Source organism: Scomber scombrus, chromosome 4, assembly GCF_963691925.1.
Source record: "Scomber scombrus chromosome 4, fScoSco1.1, whole genome shotgun sequence".
In the NCBI taxonomy this organism is placed as follows: domain Eukaryota; kingdom Metazoa; phylum Chordata; class Actinopteri; order Scombriformes; family Scombridae; genus Scomber; species Scomber scombrus.
In genome coordinates, this window is record NC_084973.1 from 7,875,224 (window position 1) to 7,894,661 (window position 19,438).

Sequence of the window (19,438 nt, forward strand, 5' to 3'; positions counted from 1 at the left end):
CGCCAAGTCACCTTGCCTTCCTTCTTCTGTCCATATGACGCACCAAGTGCCTTCCTAGCTGTCTCCCTCACCACTTTTGCAAGTAGTTACCCAGCCATCCGGCAACCCTTCACCACCACTCAGCTTCTGTATTAACTCTTCCCTGAACTCCACACAACAGTCTTCTTTCTTCAACTTCCAGTATTTGATCCTTGGCTCTGCCTTCATTCTCTTGCTGTTCTCAGTCTCCAAAGTAATCCTACAGACTGCTTTCTATTGCCTACGTTCTCCCCTGCCATCACCTTGCAGTCCCCAGTCTGTTTCAGATTGCACCTCCTGCATAAGACATTGTCCCCTTGTGTGCATCTTCTCCCACTCTTACAATATCACCCTGTCTTCTTAGCTCTTCTTGAAATAGGCATTCACCACAGCAACATTCCTGTCTTCACGCTGTCCAACTCTTTCTTCACCTATAACACACTCTTGGCATACTCATACTTCACGATTACCCCGACTACATTTCTCAACCCATCCACACCATGGTAGAAACAGTTTGAACCCACCTCCATTTCCCTACCACCCAGTCTCTTGCGCACGCAGTATATCGACCTTCCTTCTCTCCATCATATAAGCGAGCTCTCTCCCTTTACCAGTCATAGTGCTGACATTTAAAGTTCTGTCTCTAACCTCCATGCTCCTACCCTTCCTCCTCTCCCCTGCCTCCTGACATGCCTTCCCTCTCCTTTTCCTTTACCCATGGTAACATAGTTTCCATTCACACTCTACTGATTAACAGTACTGGGGGTCTGTGGTAACCCATGCTTCAATTGATCCAGTATGGAAATCTGATTTATGATCCATATATTTGATTTTGCATAGGTTTTATACCAGATGCCTTTCCTTACGATGAATGTATCAATAATAACTTGATAGCTATGTAGCATAGCTAAGTGAGATAGATTAATATTTTTGAAAGCTCTGGAGACAAAGGTTACAAACTCTTCTGTAGTAAACCTGGGTGTATTTTTTTCTCATATTTGGTTGTTTTGTTTGTCCTAATTTAATGTATTTAGTCTACACTAAAAAATACACAACATAAATCAAAGGGATTTTTTGACAATGCAAGAACTCCCTTTTTATACTCCCAATATATTCCCTGAAATAATTACCATCTACCTTTTAAGATATTGTTTTTGGATTTGAATTGACAGCATCACAGTATTATGCATCAAGAAAATTACAATCCAAGGCTTGTTTTTGTCATCCGCATAATGTAAATATCCCAAGCAGTCGGGGATAATCAAATCCATAATCCCTCTCTCAGTGAATTTCCCCTCAGACAGTTTCAGACCTGATACTCTCTCTATGACATACAGTTGTGCACTGTAAATTCTCTTGTGTCTCTGCTGTGGTGTTGGCCGTTATACCAGCTTCTGCTCTGCTCTGCTCAGCCCCTGACGTCCTTGTTCATGTGGGTGTTTTGCAGCTCTGTCATTGACAGACAGTGTAATGATGCCCTATGGATGAGCCCTGCTGGGTCTTGGAGCTGCCATACACCGGTCTCCTCACACTGCACAGAATGCCAATAAGCTGCCGCTCTGCATGGCCTCCGTGCTCACCTGTCTTTTTCTGCTCTGTGCGTGTTTGCCTGCACCTACTGCCATGTACATCTGTGTGATTGTCCTTGTGCTGGTGTCATTTTCTTGGCAGGTTTGGCGAAGCCCATGGGGCTGGTGGAGGGACCCGGAGGCCTTGGCCAGGGGGGAGCTGCTGCTACTCTAGGAGAGGACAGCCGTGATGCTGAGGGGAAGTACGAGGAGTACGGCTACAATGCTCAGCTTAGTGACCGCATTTCCCTGGACAGGAGCATCCCAGACTACAGGCCTAAAAAGTATGTCTACAAACTGTTTCTTCTCCGTTTTTATCATGTACATTTTTTGTCATGTGGAGCTCTACAACTACAGCTCGACAGCTGTTTTGTCCCCCTGGCAGGGTTGTGTAATGTTAGAGAGACTTGTAACTGGAAGGTTTGCCAGTTTAATCCCTGCAGCAGTTGATGAGCTCTATTTTTGTGAAGGCACACAATGTACCACAGGACTGTTTGCTAAGAGAAAGGCATTTTCATCAAACCAAGTGATTTCTTTTTCCTTTTCTTTTTTTTGTGTGGTGATTATTGGTATTTTGGTGCTTCTCCAGTACATGTACTGTTCCAAAATAAAAGCAGGGTTGCAGTACAAGGTGTAACAGAAAAAAATAAAACAGTGCAGTTAAATGTTGGTGGTGAGGATTAATAGAATTTACAAGAATTTCCTACAAGATCAGACCTGGTCAAAAGTGCATGGTACATCTTATGTATATGCTTCTGCTAAGTGATAAAGTTTGAACGGATTCCACAGTTCACCAGCTCTACTTGGGTATAATTCCCTTTAGGAGAAATATTAGGGCATTAGATATTTATATCGAAGTACATGTAGCAGCAGTATAAATGATTGTGATCCAACATAAAACTGGCAGTATGCACTTAGTGAGACTGCACTAAGTAAGTGTAGAAGTTGATGCATCCTCCTGAGATGTCAGTGACAGGTTGGTGGATGTTTTGTACTTTCATTTCCATTCAAGGTGCTGTATATTTTCCTAATGTCTTCATCTTTATTCAAAAAAATTGCAGAGTATTGGATCCACTGCCTGTTGTAGGGATGCTGATGTGATGTTTTGGAATGTCATATGGATTATAGACAGCCTCACACTGGTTTCCATATTAAACAGAAAAATGCAAATGTCACCCTTGTAAATTTAATGGCTGTCAGCAGGGAACATTCTTTCACACCTGGTGGTTTATGACAGTAATTTAGCACTGTCCGCCCTCAGTTTGGCACATGGCATATTGTAAACTTAACCCAACCTCAAATGCCAACCCCAAAACCCTAAACCATAAAGCTACAGTAGAATGAAGTTGTTTTGAACTGCAAACACATTTTAAATAGGTACATTCATTTCAGGTTCATTTTACCATGGTTTTACAAAAGGTTGCTGGTGAATAACATCAGCATCTACACTGGCTAGTGACTATGTAGTAATAGTCTGTTTAATTTCTATTTCTATTTAATTCCTGATGAAACATATATATGATAGAGAGATATGCAAACTTGCCAACTTTCCCCTCTACTTTTCCATATTAGGGAAAGTCTCGAGGGGCTCCTATGACCTGCAGGTAGGTAGTTACATGACAGACGAGAAAAGCTAAGCTAGCACTACTGCTTGTGAGCTAATCTGTTAGTATTCTTACTGCAGATTAGCTGTCCAATAAATATCAATATTACAAAGTAATTTCATAGATCACACTGGGTTTGTTTTTTGAGGTATTATGTAAAAAAAAAAAAAAAAAAAACCTGACACATTTCAGGTTGAATTCATTATCAAAAGGGACGTTTATTTTTATGGTTTTAATACATACATTGTGCTCTTCATTAGGTGATATTTCTCTATGTCAAACATTCTGAACAGAGATGAAGGACTGCACAAGTAACTATAAAGTTGCAATAATTTAGAAAATGTTAGTAATGATTACATTTAGAGAGGACAATTGTGTTATGGGCTTCTTCACTAGAAAATGTACGAGTAGACAAGCTAGCGAGGCTACCAAATAGGAGCCATTTTACATCATCAGTCGTCTGCATCAGTCACATGACCCATGCTTTGCAGCTTGTAGTTGTCCCTCGAAAATCTTTGATACTTTCCATCTTTTTCATCTATCTTATAGCCTAACTCCACTTAATCCTTCTGCTTCTCTTTAGTCAATGCAGCTCAGTTAGTTTGGCCACAAGGCATCTTAGGGCCTTTGCCATGGGGAGCCTCACAAAAAGAAATTACTTACACGACTAATCCAGACATGAAAGGACATGGACAAGATGATGGTCATAGTTGAAGAGCCATCTTATAATATTGCAATAAAAAGAATCTTGAATTACTGTATTTCTTATGAAAGGGACCCAGTGGACACTCAGCAAGCAGCCTTCATGATCCTTTTAAAATACGTTTTATATTTAGAATGTGAACTACAGCTGTGATACAGTGCTGCAGGAGATGGATTGGGGAGGGGACTTGGGGTAATCAGGGCTGCTAGTGGCATTTATATCACACAATGTCATAGAACAATGGCGACAGGCAGAGACACTGAGAGGAAATCTGACGGCCAAGAGAGGTTTCTGAGGGCTTTAGTGGGGATAACAATTCATTTTATCCACGCTGCTTTGTTCCGAGCTCTTTTTCACGCCCAGAAAAATTAGACAAGAGTGGAACGGGGGAGAAGAGGGTGAGTAAAAAGGAGCCGGCTAATTAATAAAGTCAGTTGAGAGTGCCTCTGGAATGGAGGGGTTTTAGGAAATTCCTTTTTTAATCAACTAATTCAACAAAAAATGGGATGTGAGACAAAAGAGAAGTGAACGTTGGGGGTTTGCTGAAGTAGTTGTTTCCGGTTTTGAATGGCGCCTACTTTGTTATGTTTAATACTAGTTACATGGTTGTGACTGGATTCTTCAGGCTTTTCCTCTTTCAGTCTATATTATAGGATCCCAAAGGCCTCCTGATCTCTATGTATCAATACATCAGTCCATCATGTGTCAATTCATGAATTTATTTGTGCTTCAATAACAGGCACACAGTTTGAGAGAGTAAACAGAACAGGTCATTTCAAACAACGTAAAGCTTCGGTATATGACAGGTAACCAATAGGTACATTGTATGATAAAGGCTTAGTACATTTGTTGGGGAACATAATGGAAATCAATACAGTGCAAAGTGCAAACATAGTTTTCTGTTTATGTCACTAAAGCAGCACTTTGAAGAACAAGAGAAACATCAAAGCACTGCTTTAAGCAAGGCAAGGAATTGTTCACAGAAAGAAAATGTGCTTTTCTCGAGAGTCCAACCAACACAGTACTATAACCGTCAGCATTGTTGTGGTAGTACTCAGGACTTTTAGGGTCCTTTCACAACCAACTTATTTACTTCAGTTTAAATGGATTCTGGTGTGTTTGCCAAGCTGGTGTGGATCGTGTAAAAGTTGCCAATCAAATTCTTATATGGACTAAACAACAAAAGGCGGCTCTTGGTCAGCTTCCAAGTGGAGTTTGGTGTGGTTGGTTGTGTGTTCTATAGTAGTATAGTAGATAAATTCACCATTAAAGCTATGTGCTGATTATGAGCCATCAAGGAAGCAAGCTTAAGAACTAATATATAAGCAATGTATATATTTTTACATATTATCTTGTAACCACCATGGTAAGACATCAGCCCTGATTCAACAGAAAGTGAGTAAAAACAGAGGTGTGTCCTCTCTTTTGTTTTGCTCCTCATTAAATGTAAGTGAATCATAGTTACCATGCAGTAACTATTTCCCAGTTGTATTTCATCATGTTTCTGCCTTCTCATCATTATTCATGAAATGAGGTTGAGTTGCAGTCTTGTAATGCTCAGAATTTGGATTGCAGGATTTTTTTTCTCAGGAATTAGATTTCCCATGTGGGTGCATGTAACAATGATGCTACATAATGACATTCGCCCAAACTATGCAATCAGTGAGTTACCCATCTGTCCATATGACTTCATGTCTACAGCTCTTGGTTCATTTGTATCTGAATGTGAACCGGTCCAGAAGTAAAAGGCAATTATATATGATTATTTTGCTTGGTCTCAGTCTACTTGCTGTTATCTGCTGCAGTTAACAGAAAGAATGACTATGAAAGATTATGATTCTGTGATCTAATTCAGATTTTTGGGCAAAAGGTGACCATAGCACTGCAGAAGTTAGTTTAAAAGCAGAAAGCAGGCCTTCTGTCTAATAGGCTTTTAACCGAGCAGGAGTCATTTAGCAGAGAGGACTTTGATGACTACAGGAAAGTAAAGCCCACCGCCGTGACAGAACAATCCACACATTCTCAACTCTCTCTCTTTTTAAACCTGCCTGCCTGCTGCAGAACCAATTCCTAATAATTACAGACACAACTGTCTCTCACATAAAAACCTGTAATCCCCATTCACTGCCTGCTGGCCTGTGTTTCTTCCCTTCACTTCTGCAAGTGACATTCCTAACTGAGGTACCAAGGGACTTAAGTAGACTCTGTATTACGGTGACTCTGAGCTTGTCATTCGTTGTCCTTGGGAGGCTTAGGTACGATAACAGCTCATTGGGCTGTGGAGAGAAAAACAATAAAGGCAGACAGGCTGGTAAGATTACTGATGCCAACAAAACAAACATTAAATGTAACTTGTCACTCATACATAGAAAAATGCAATTCAAGCCATCAAACCTGCTTTTCACCCACGAGTTCTCCTCCTCCAAGAGGATTCTTATTCAATTACTCTTAATCTCACTTCTATCTTTATTGTCACTTTGCTGAAGATTTGATTTATATATTTTCTCAAAATAGCTGTTAAACCCAAAACTGTATTGAAGCACAGCAGATGCTCTGCTTCCCCAAGGAGTGTTTTGCCTGCCTGTGGGAGAGTGATAACCACAGAGGACTACGAGGGAGGCTGAAGAAACAGGCTTACCTCATCTCCTGAGCGTCTGATACTGCAGAATGGGATCGTAAGGTCTCCGTGGTGCGGGAGCTCCTACCGCAAATTGTTGCTCTTTCCAGTGCTGGAGTTTATCTCATGGATAGGGCGAGGGGTGTGGTGAGGGGGACGGAGAAATGACAAGGCAAACGATTATCTTCCTGAGAGGAGTGCTCGCGGATTGGAAAGTTGCTTTGGGGTTGCCTGCATCGCGCAGGTTATGGGAGGTTAATGTGAAATTTCACAGCGAATAAGAGCGGCCAGCGGGGAAAAAGTCAGAGGGAGCGACCGGGGCTGCAGGCTGGTGGAGGAGGAGAAGAAGGGGGAGGTGTGATAGGAATACATCTTAATCTGGTGCTCTGTTTCTGTCAAAGCTTGTTCCGGGTCAAATTATGAGCGCTGGCCAGTGAGTTCAGTCCCATTACAAACAGATGAGTCGATCGCTCATCCTGTTATGGCTTTACAAGGCTTTCCCGCTACTGTAGACAGGTACAAATTTAAGGTTGAGCGATGCCCTAAATTGGATCCAGTAACTAGGGCAATGGAACTACAATATCACTTTACGATCTAGACACTGAAATCCAGCCTCACACCAAATCTCAACTAGGAGCGATAAGAGTGCTTTGGCCCCGCTGACATTTTCAAGATATTACTGTGGTAATATTCATTAAACACAGCCTCTCCAGTGCTCGTAAAAACTGGACAGGAGTGAAATATACATTATTTTGTTTTGCACGCTTGCCATGTGGTGGCTCTGTCTCTGCAAAGGAGAAAAAGTGCCCCCACAAACTCACTGCCAGATTTGTCATTGTATTTATAGACCTGGCAAGGCTGATTGAGAGAGGCAATAGAGAAAGCTGTGAGAGGGAACCAAGGAGTTGCTGAGGGAGAGCATAAATGCACAGGGAAAGGACTCAAATGATACAGTGGGAGCTGGGGGAGGGGTGGTGGTGGTTATCAATCAAAACCCTCGTGCATTTACTCTTACGAATAGAGTGTGAGAGCAGGGCTTAAAGTATAGATAGACGTACGCAGTGTGCTCCATCATAAACACTCTCTGTGGTTTACTTTTTTCTTCTTCTACTTTTATTACCTCTGCTGTCAAATGCATGTGGGCTGCGGTAATGGAAGTGATTGATAACAGTGCATGAAATTAAGCTTTCCTAGTCCGCAACGGCAAGCACTAGCCTACTTGGCCAGTGAGACTAGGCGGCAGATTGTCATTCCCATGCATGAATCAATGCCAATATGCTAGTAGGTGTTGTGAAATTATTAAAAATAAATGAGGATGTTTGAGTGCTTCTCAGTCTGAATTATATTCATGCCTCCTTAAAATTCAAAGTTGTCTTTATACCTTAAGCTGAACTCTTCATTGTTGCTTTAGTGTCACACAAAGCAGACATTCAGGTGTATTTTAGCTTGTTGATAGAGGTGGGGAAAAAAAGATTTCCAAAAGTAAATAACTATTTTGACTAAAAAAATCATTTTTTCGTTGAAAACAGAATCCAAAAGAGTAAAAATTTACTCAGCTGGCTCTAATTAACATGAATTATTTCAGTTGGCAAAACCATTAAAAAGATATACTGGATGTTGTGTAGTTAATATTTGGCTGTATTATATGACTGGATAGGTGTATGGAAGAATACACTAAATACAAGTGTCTTTTTGCCATCCAAAATATGAAAAGAGTGGCAAATTGTTTTCATACTGTACATAGAGAACAGTAGGTAGCAGGTAACTTGGCAGCTGTTGAGTGTAAAAGGCAAACAGCTGGTGAACAGTTGTGGCAATCTCCCAGTTAAACATTTAAGCACATCATTATCAGCATTTTAAGGTTGTCACCTCTAGTGTTCAAAAATGTGTCCTGTCAATCTGTAACACTAATGTTGCCTTCAGCAGCCACAGTGCAGAGCTGTCAGCTTTAGGTGACTTACCAGCAGTTTGTCATTATTACCATGAATATGCAGCTGTTCCCAATAAATAAATGTAACACCACTTTTGAATGTCAACATGAAAACTATGAGGGTGAGGAGTGAAATTGATTTTGTTGCATAGAAAATATAGGCTTATTTAGAGGCTTTTTTTTCTCTGACTGACTGTAGATCATTTTGTGTTAATGTTTGGTACAATCCTATATTGTTTAATATTATGTAGACATGAAAAGCAGGCTTTTGAAAATTCTCAATGTCAACATGTAGTAGTTGCAGTCTTCCTGCATAATTCTGGTATTTTTCTACCTGTATGGGGTTATAAAAAATGTAAAAGCTAGAAAATGTCTTCTCTGCTGAAATTCAATCAGCAAGCTAGTATTCAAATTATTTTAGTGCTCTTTATTCCTTCACTGTCTTCCATCTGTCCATTCACCTTCCAAGTATTATATATGGGGTGAGAAGTAAACATCCAGACAAACCTTTAAGTAGAAAGACAGAGTACACATTAACTGAATAAGTTTAAATTTAAATTAATTTAAATAATTTAAAGTAACTAGGTATAATAATATAGTTATACTAAATTTACAGCAGCAGTTAATGAGACAAGTGTCTCTTATAAATATGCTTAATGAGGTAAATGTACAAAGTATATTTAAATACCAGATGGAAAAGTATAAATTTTAATTGCAGAAATCCTTTTTACTCTAACCCATTTTTATTCTAATGTGCACAACTCACTTAATTACTATATCATTTCACAAGTAAGTAAGATGCCTGCTGTTGTGTCATCTTACATAATTGCTAGTTCCTCTCTCATTCTCATTCTTGAAAGGTGAGAACCTGCTAACACATACCTGCCACACACACACACACACACACACACACACACACACACACACACACACACACACACACACACACACACACACACACACACACACACACACACACACACACACACACACACACACACACACACACACACACACACACACAGGTTACTTTTGGGGTATTTACATAGAGTTACATTCATTTCCCGGAGATTTGTTTCTTTTGCACTTTATCCAATTGCTTTTTGTGTTTTATATTAAGCATCTTTAATTGTCTTGATGCTCAAATGTACTTTATAAATAAACTTGCCTTGCTATGCCTAACTACATCCACTACTTGCCTAACCCTAATCTTAACCACTGACCCAAAAATCAGCTTTTTCCGAATTTGGTCCACAGTTGGACAACCCACTCCTAATTAACTGGTCTTTAGTGTGAAATTTGTTCCCAAAAGTAGGCTATGAAAGAAATACACACACACACACACACACACACACACACACACACACACACACACACACACACACACACACACACACACACACACACACACACACACACACACACACACACACACAAACCAGTGGCTGTGGAGTTCGAGGAGCGTTGCTGTGGGTGGAGAAAGGAGGATGTAACTTTAGCACCATGCTGGGATCCATCTGCTGTGTGGCCGCCCCCCCCGCGGCCTGACCCCATGGATGCTGCTGACTCAAGCTGACATCCCAGTTCGTTGGGGTATCAGGGCACAGAGCACCAGTAGAGTTCAGATGGCTCACAGCAAGGATGGAAGGGCAGCGAGCATGCTGTCTTTGAACACAACATGTTCAAGGTAGCATCACTTCACTAGAATTTAGACTTTGATAGCAACACTGCCGCGTTTTATATGTTAGAATATGACTACAGAGTGAACAAAAAAGAGACCTGCAGCGTCATAACCACTGTTTCGATTTTGGTAAATCTAAGATTTTATTTAATTTTAGGAGCTTTTACACATAGAAATAATGTAATATAACAACAAACTGCTCACTTGATCATTGCTCATCACTTCCTGTGGGCAGAAGATTTCCCTACAGTGACTGTATGCAACACTGCAATTTCATTTGGGCGTTTAGGGGACGTTTGCTGTGTCTCATTAGTTGGGATTAAGGACGCTCCTCTCTGTACCAGCCCCAATTTGTGATTCAGGATGATGAAACCACATATTGAAATAACATCCTTGCCAAGTGCTGATTTTCAAAGCTGAATTTCTTTTCTCTTGCTATCACATCTAATAATCTGTGATAGCATGTGATACTGATAAATTCTGACAAATCAATATATTGTCTTATTAATAAATCTGGTGTGAATTTCACCTGGCGAAATGCAATATGTCAGTGTCAAGTCAGACTTGATGTTTAGCAAACGACTTCCAGAGAGCATTTACTGAGTCTACAGTAAATAGAACTTAGATTTGTTTACACTGTAATTAATCTACTGTAGGTCAATTTGATATTCTAATACACAACTTTATAACAAGCCAAGATTGCTTGTAAATATTTCACCTCATTATCCCTACATAATGACTCAGCACTGCTGAATAAGATATGTGAAACATGGAGAAACAAAGGCAGAAGCAAGTGAAATGTGTTTGTCAGCTGTTGCGTTCGCAGCCGACTCCAACTGGAGCAGTGTGGAAAGACTCAAAAGATGTTGGCTTTGTGTGCGTCCACGGTTGCCATAGGAATCAGCTAAGTGCTACTGTCCAGTCAACACTGCTATTTCTGACTTAAAAGCCACTGTGAATACATGAAAAAAACAGTGTATTTTACTAGAAAATGACAATGACTTTTCACAGACTTGAGAATAGAGATTATCAGTGGAGGAGAACTGAATTATGGCTGAATGTGCAAGCGAGACTCTGAGACTAAGTGAATGTACTATACATTTGTATTGCCTTGTGTACAGCTCATTTTTATTAATTGGGTCATTGTAAGTGGCAACATGAGGGTGTATTCCAATTAGTGGCGTGTTGGTCGCTCAGCCGGCTCAGTCGACTCCTTGAAGTGAACGATGGGAGCCGGTTGCCACCTGAGAGCGGATTTTTCCTTCCTTTCCGTTTTTATAAATTGATATAAGGTGATCTTTTTGCCACGCTGCTTGGCCACACACACACCATGTGCTGACTGAATGTTGTGCTGATGTGTATATGCATGCTACAACAGTCTACAGATGTGAGGGACTGTAGCTGCCTTGTGTTGCTTTCTCTTTTACACATTTTGAAAAAAACACTGTTTTGGATAATTTTGTATAAATACAATGTATAATAGTGTTTGATGTTTTTACATTATTTAAAGTTTTTATACCAAACATAATGTAAATTGGTGGTATTCTGGAAATTAGAAGGTTAAGTGAATTAACTGATGAATGCAAACATGCCAATCATAGGTCAAAACATTGCTAAATTTGCCTTGTCTCACCCATCATACCAAGCTTCTAAATCTGTCCTCGACTTCCTGCAATCCCACGCTACGCCTGCATGATATCCTACTCTTAAGTATATCTCTGCACATACTCTTTGTTCCTTAACTTTTTCACCAGAATTAACCTTTGCACACCATAGTATCATCTCAGATGTATTAGTAAGTGAGCATTTGGGTGCCTGGGCTCTGCTGCAGTCTACTGCCCAAATTTGGCTACTCCATCTGACCACCAGTAATGCAAGGCAAATGTGAAAATACAATTTATCATCACAAGGTCAGACTTTCACTTTTAGTTTAGCTTGTATATCATCATTACAGTCTAGGAATGCAATGTTGATCTGTCCCTCTTATGATAGCATCCCCTTTAGACTAAACTGTCCTTTGTGTTTAGTGCTAATTAGCCAATGCTAGCAAACTAACACATTAAGTTATTATATATGCACAAACAGCTTTGTTAGCTGCTGTTTTTAGCATTTTGTTTAAAGCATAAAAGCGACATTAGCATGGCTGTAGACTCAGCTTTGGTATGTATAGCATGCAAATAAGAAACTGCGTCTCCTAAAAATTACATTTACATACAAATAACTTGCTTTGACATGTACATTAAGGATAGTAATTGCAGCCAGGATTAATTTCATTTGAAATGTTTTTCTAACCCAGGAAGTGTTCTTTTACTTCATAGAAGATGTAGGACAGAGTTAATGTTCTACAACATACATTATTAGGTTTGTGCTACTTAAAAAACTTGGTGATGCGTAGAGAAATATTGTGGTCTTGGTAAAAATAGCAAATTGCCCTAGACTTTTTCAATATTTAACCAAGAACATACTTCTCCCTGTAGATTAACCAAGTGTATAAAAATAATCATAAAAACTTAAGTCCTGCTTTACTTGCTATGAACTGATATTGTAGAAATTGTACAAATGAAGTAAAGTGAACATTTTGCCAGTAATAGATGTTCAGTATGAACATGTTGTGTTGTCAGGAAACAGTTTAGCTAGTCATTAAATGTAAGCATTTCTGCTTTATGTAGATGAAAATGTAATCTGAGCGGATGTAAGCTGAGTGAATATTAATTAGCTGTATATAAACTGTAATAACTATTATATGATCTTGTGCAAAGGAGAACATAATAAGAAATCATGAATACATTCTGCTTCTTTATAATGCGGAGTATAGTGAGTGAGTGCCACCAAAGGTTACTTTGTCATGATCCTGTCAAACCCAAGTAAAAAATGCATACATTTTCTTCCTGACGCAGGAGAAATGTACTTTTTGCTCAATGCTTGGTTTCAGTATCGCAGCAATACAGCATCGGATGTCACAGCACAGTACAGAACATCCAGGTCCGGGAGCTTCAGTTTTACCATCAAATGGAAGTGGGCCTTCAAATGAAATCTTAGAAGAGTGCTATTTTTTGCCTTGCCTGTTTGGTGCACTGAGGAAAAAGTGATTCAGGACACATTCTTTCGCTTCAGAGAGAAATATCAGGCTGCATGCACAGTGGGAATACACTGGGAATGTGACACTGAACGTTTTACTCAATTATTAATAGGAAAAAAAGCATACGAAACTCTGAGAGAAACTATGAAAAAGAAGAAAACAACTTACTGTCACATCCATTTAATAGATCTTTCTAAGCGTGAACGTTTTGTCTCTTCAAAGAGGTGAAACTAATCAAATTAATAATGTCACTGTTCCATTTATTGCAGATGTGTCATTTCCAGGTGCACATGCTTTCTGGCACACTTAAATGGAACAGAGCCATCGTTAATGTTATTAGTTACACCTGTGCCTTTGCTGCTATGACAAGTCAGAATGTCTCCTGTGAGAAAGGGCTGTACTGTTGCTGTGAAAGAGGGTTGAGGGTCACCCAGCTGTCCTCAGGGTGGCTCTAAGAGTCCTTGAGAAGGTATTAAATTTGAGGGGGTCCATTAACGGATGGGAATGGGGACCAGGGATTTTCTATGGGGTTAATATTAAATAGTTTAAGGTATCCATGTGGGAGCACCAGAATTCCCCTGTAAAATGTTGAAAATTACAATTTTACCTGTCTTTCACACATTGTCTTTTCAAATATTTGTGTCATTATTACACACTGCATATATATTTTTTGTACTTCATTTTCTATTCAGCTTTCAAACAAAGCACTGGATAATCATATTGTATTTATGTTAACAGGTGTAAGCTGCTGACGTACCCAGAGGACCTTCCTCAGATTTCTGTGGTCTTCATCTTTGTGAACGAGGCTCTGTCAGTTATCCTGCGCTCTGTCCACAGTGTGGTTAACCACACGCCAGCACACCTGCTCAAGGAAATCATCCTGGTGGATGACAACAGCGACAGCGGTAAGAAAATGACGTTTTTAAAACAATATTAGGATCACCACTTTAAGTAAATATTAGCTCTGCTGATCAGAGGTCACAGCCAGCCAGTGTGGAGGTTTGATGCAGTTTTTTGATGCATTTCCTTTTTTGCATCATATTTAATTGTTTCTTGTTTCCAGGACCAAGTGTATCCTTTCCAACTTTAAATCTTAAAACCTGTAAAGACTGCAGTTAATCATTGTCTAATGCTTTAGGTTTGCTTTTTCAATTGAGACAGTCAACCTATTTATCATCTTTTGTCTTACCCAGGGGAATCTGAACTGTGGTGTCATACACAAATGAGTTACTATGTTGTTTTTGGACTCCTGCCAGGGCAGTCAGTCTTCTTATGCTAGAGTTTTTGTGCATACTTCGGTATATACATGTGTGTTGTTGTGTGTGTGTGACACAGATTTGTATGGGTGTGTATGTGTGTTTGGTTTTTGAGTAACAGTTGAAGGAATGGAGAACCCCTGAGGGTGGACTCTTGAACACCAGGTTTTAAAATAGCTTTAAAACAAGAGGAAATAGAGGGGATAAGATTTGTCTCGTCTCCATGGCGATATGGGCAAATGCTTCAGTTGCTTCCACACCATGACGGCCACAGCAGCTGACGATGCTCGTCTCCACATCCCAAAAGCTTTCCTGTTTGGAGAGAGAGGGACAATGAACTAGATTCCAGATGACACTTGGCCCTCCTTCACTTGGCACAGAGTAATAAGCCTGCCTCCCTCAGGCTGGCAGTGGAAAAGGGCGCATGTAAATAACATACTGAAAGAAGGCCGAGCAGGAGTCACCACTGGCACATCCCCACTCCCCACTGTGTCTCTAACAGGCTACTATTAAGGAGGAAGCCGTTAAAAGCCAATGAAGAGACAGACCTGGAAGCCAACACCTCATCTCATTAAGTCATTATGTCAGTTTGCCCCACATGTTTGAATTCAACACCTCTCCACTGAAATCCATGATGAGATTATGCCAGTACTAAAATGAAATATTATTTATCTGCAGGAAATCTGTGATACTTTAAAGCTGGTGTAATCAGTACTTGCTTTATTGACAATGGATCAAATGACTCTGTGTAATGTAAAAGATGCTGCTCATAAAGATGAAGATGAGAATTATCATCTGGCTCTGCAGTTCTCTTCAGCTCTACAAAGCATTTTAGTGACTTTTAATGGATTGTTTTGCTTTTACGGCCCATAACTGAACTGCTTTGGTTCACTCATACCACGCTCATAGCATCGTTTTCAGCAGCAGCAGGCACCTGTTTTCAGTGACAAAGCTCTCATTAACCCACTGCATGCTACCTCCCAAACAGTTAGCTACCACCTGGTGAAAATAATGAAGTTTTTAGCAGCTAAAAATGCCATATATTTTCCCCAGGCTCATGTTCCAACTCCTGCCTCTGTCACTGCTTTTTTACAACCTTTGCTGTTAAGTGTCACTCACCCGGCCGTTCAACATTGTGTGCCGTGTGCAGTTCACTGACATCATGGTTGATGACTACAAGGTGTTGATGTTTCAGTGACCACTTGTCTGCTGCTGCTTTTCTTTTAATGAAAGGTCGATTTCAGGTCACTGACGGCGTGCCGACACATCCGTCAGTCGTTCATACTGTACGTTTACCAACCGTGACGATAATTTGTGCAGATGTGTGAGCTGTTGGGAGCCACTCTGCTCTGACATTAGACAATTAACATGCAGACTGGACTGCTTGACCTTTTCTGGATGGCTCTGTCTGTCCCCTTTCATTTAAACAAGGCTCAGTGAGATGAGTGGAGGTACAGCCACACTCACTACTGGCATAATGAATCACGCACAGGAAGCATGTTTGCCTTGTCACCGCAACACATTTGCTTTGCTAGGAAAGCCAGTGACATTTATTGGTGGCTGAGAGGTTTGTTCTCAGTACTGGTTCCAGTACAGTCTGAGCTAAATTCACATGTCCATAGATGAGCTTTAGTTGTGTGTGTGTGTGTGTGTGTGTGTGTGTGTGTGTGTGTGTGTGTCAGGCAGGATGACTCCAATTCATTGTGTTGTCGCCATGTTAGCAGCAAGGAAAGGCTTAATGAACCCTACAGAATTCAATTCCAGTAAATACCACCACGGAACTGATAACTTAATGATTCATATAATGAAAACAGGATATAAACTGAGCACCAGTTGAGTACAGCTTGTAGTATTAATTTCGACTGGAGAAGAATTACTTCAAACATTGCATACATTAAATCAGATGAAAGCTGCTAAATGGAGGATTTGCTCCATAACATATTGCAGGAAATTTGTTTTACACAACGGAACGCTTACAAAAAATGATGTTAACGATTCTCAAGTGTTTACTATGATTTTCATATTTTTTCCTAAAACAATCTGTCACCTCCTAATGAGGGGCTGAGAACAATTATGTAAGGAACAAAGAGTATGTCAAATTAGTAAGCAGCATTAGCAGTTAGATATTAAAAAGACACTATTTAATTTGGGTTAGAGAGTGTATCCCTGATGGTTGTTCATAATTTATCTGTCAGTGAGTCAGAGAACATCAAGCACGTGTTGCCAGAGCAGAATTTAAATGAAGCAAATGTAACAATGTGAGGAGTGGGTTAAGGGTGGAAGAGTTTAAAAAACATGTACTAATTTAAAATGTCTCTGACATGCTGGTGCACAGATTATTTGCCCTAAATACACATGTCTAGTGCCAATACACATGTCTTAATCACAGTGAGGGGTTTATAGCACAGGACAGCCAGGATGAGCACTATCGTTTTCCTTTTGACTACAAATCTTAATGTTTAATGAACATCGCTTGTGGGCGAGCCAGTTTACTCAATAAGTAACTTGACTAGTCTGCTTGTGATCGATCAAAACGATCAGTTTCAGACCTGTTTTCGTATCAGTCCATAAATCCACGTCTGGAAACTCTGAATCATTTGGCCGGTGGTTTGTGCAGTAGAAGTTAACGGGTGTGTGTTTGTTTGGCAGATCATACCGAGGTTCCTCTGGGTTATTTTTGATACATATATACTGATAGTTAGTGAACAGATACGAAGCAAGTGGGAGGATGCACTTCAAGCTTTGCAGCATGTTCTTGAGGTGAATGCGAAACAGTTTAAATAGCCCAAAGCATGTTCAATACCTCTCTACCATCTGTCCTTAACACAGGAGCTTCCATAATCCTCCATTTCGTCAGAGGAATTCATGGTGCTTCTGGTGTGCGCAGTGTACTATGTATTCATTTTAAATTCATAGCATGATGGATAGTTATTTATCCTCTGCTATGTTACACTGCCAGTCCTTTAAAATGTATTCCGCTCTCCATAACTCTCCTCCCATGGATGCAGTCCAACATTTTATTTGCTAGGTTCAAAGGGAGGCCCATAACTTTTCTCCTTCCCAGCAAAGCCCAGTAATTATTACACTCTAATAGCTTTTATCATATTGTAGCTGCAGGGTCGGCTGATGATGGAGTCACGTTGCACAGGTTCAAAACATGCAACACTCAAAACAGAGTCAAACTGCAAAGTGGCACAATGCAACTTCTAACAGTGAGTGATCCAATGCAAGAATGCAGTCAGTATGAACCCCATTATTCATATATTTGTTTTACATGTGATTAGTATTAAATACATGAAAAATGCTAATTTCTACCACCACTTTGTGATGCCTTCATACCATAGAGATGAAAGAGGAAAGGCCCAGCTGCCTCATTATGGCCATTTAGGAGGCATTTTGTATTTCAAACATTGTTTTTTTGTTGCATTTTTGTTCTTCTGTTGATTGAAAATAGAATATCTACAGAAACCAGGTGGCCAGGATTCAGTGCTTTAATCTGATGTCAAATGCGAAGGACACTGCTTCCAAATGTACCCTCTTTTCCTGCAGCACTCACTCTGAGACAGAAAACGACTGCTTACAATCTCTCTGCTCACTGCATCTGCTCAGTCACACAGACAAGGGATTAGATTGCCATTTAAAACATTTTTTTTTTTTTTAACTTTCACTGGCTGATTTATGTTGCAAGTCAAAGTCAGAAGCTAGGTGTTGCTCAGAGCCTGTGCGCCACAAGCGTCCTTATTAATCTCTCCCTCAGAAAGTGGAACACTCAGCAGTAACCTAGAGGAGAAGCTCAAACAGTCGTCTATACTCCAAAGAAACACAGACAGCAATTTGTGCAACTGGCTGTTTACCCAACAAACTTTGTTTCCGGTGATGACAGCCAGCCTCATCTGTGAGAGCAGAGGAGGGGAGATGTTATAATCCTGCTGGAATAAACATTGAATGGTGACACTGTACAGTAACCTTGAACATTGTCTCAGTTAGGATAATCAAACGAATGCTGCCTTTACTTGATATATACATCTAGTTTGAATTAATGTGATTTATGAGTTTAAAGCACATCCAAGTTGCCAAAGATCAAAACATTGTTCTTCTTATTAGTTTGGTATCTTTTTTTCCATTTGCTCTCAGTTCCTCTCAGTATTTGGAGCTGCTAATAACCATCAGTGCTGAACAGTAATGTGTTACTCAGTAGAGTTTTACAGTAATGCAATCACTTTGAGTAATTGATTACTTTGACAATTTGGATATTAAATTGTTCGCTGTCTAACTTGAAGTTTGATGCGTGGTTGATCAATTTGGTCTGGCTGTGTTTAGTTCTGTTACACACACACCAAAAGCAAAAGTTTAACACTCCACAATTTGAGTAAACTTTGACCCAAATACAATGAACTCTACAACTGGGATTATTGTTGCCACAACGTGGACGTTATGGCAACAGTTTTATCCTAGATAAGAATGGTGGAAAAGTTAATCTTGTGCTTCCCTGAATTATTTAACTCAAGCATGTCGAAATATATCAGAGAGAGCAACGATACCAGGTTAGACAATTGATATTTTGCTTATTTACATACGGAGTCAGTAGCACCCTAGTTAGCCATTTTGTGCTGCTCCTCTTATATCTGGTCTGAAAGCACTGTTATTGTAGCTTGGTGGGAGAGGCTGAAGAAGAGAAATCTCATATTTATTCAAAAATTGTCTGAATTATTTGTTGTGTCCACTGAGTTTGCAAACGTTGAACCTACACGCAGGAGTAGCTAATACGCTGCTGTGTCAGCGCGGCTAACGTTACGCTAGCTGTTGATGGTTAGTAGCCTGCCTCCAAACTATAGGATTCTCGTTTGTAGTCTTGTTTTGCATTATCCAAACAGTGAACATTTGTTATTTAAAGTCATCTCAAGTCAAATTACTTTTTCTGTTGTAGTAAGTAAAGGAAATGATGAGTGATAACATTTTTACAGTTATTTGCGCAGCACTGG

General features: G+C 39.9%; 1 protein-coding gene across 1 annotated transcript in view; it reads left to right on the forward strand.

Moving 5' to 3' along the window:
- Positions 1-19,438, forward strand: part of galnt9 (polypeptide N-acetylgalactosaminyltransferase 9) — a 91,029-nt gene that overhangs the window by 15,897 nt on the left and 55,694 nt on the right. The window contains exons 2-3 of the mRNA XM_062417605.1: positions 1,690-1,870; positions 13,939-14,105. Of these exons, the coding sequence (XP_062273589.1) occupies positions 1,690-1,870; positions 13,939-14,105 (348 nt within the window). The remainder of the gene's footprint in view (positions 1-1,689; positions 1,871-13,938; positions 14,106-19,438) is intronic.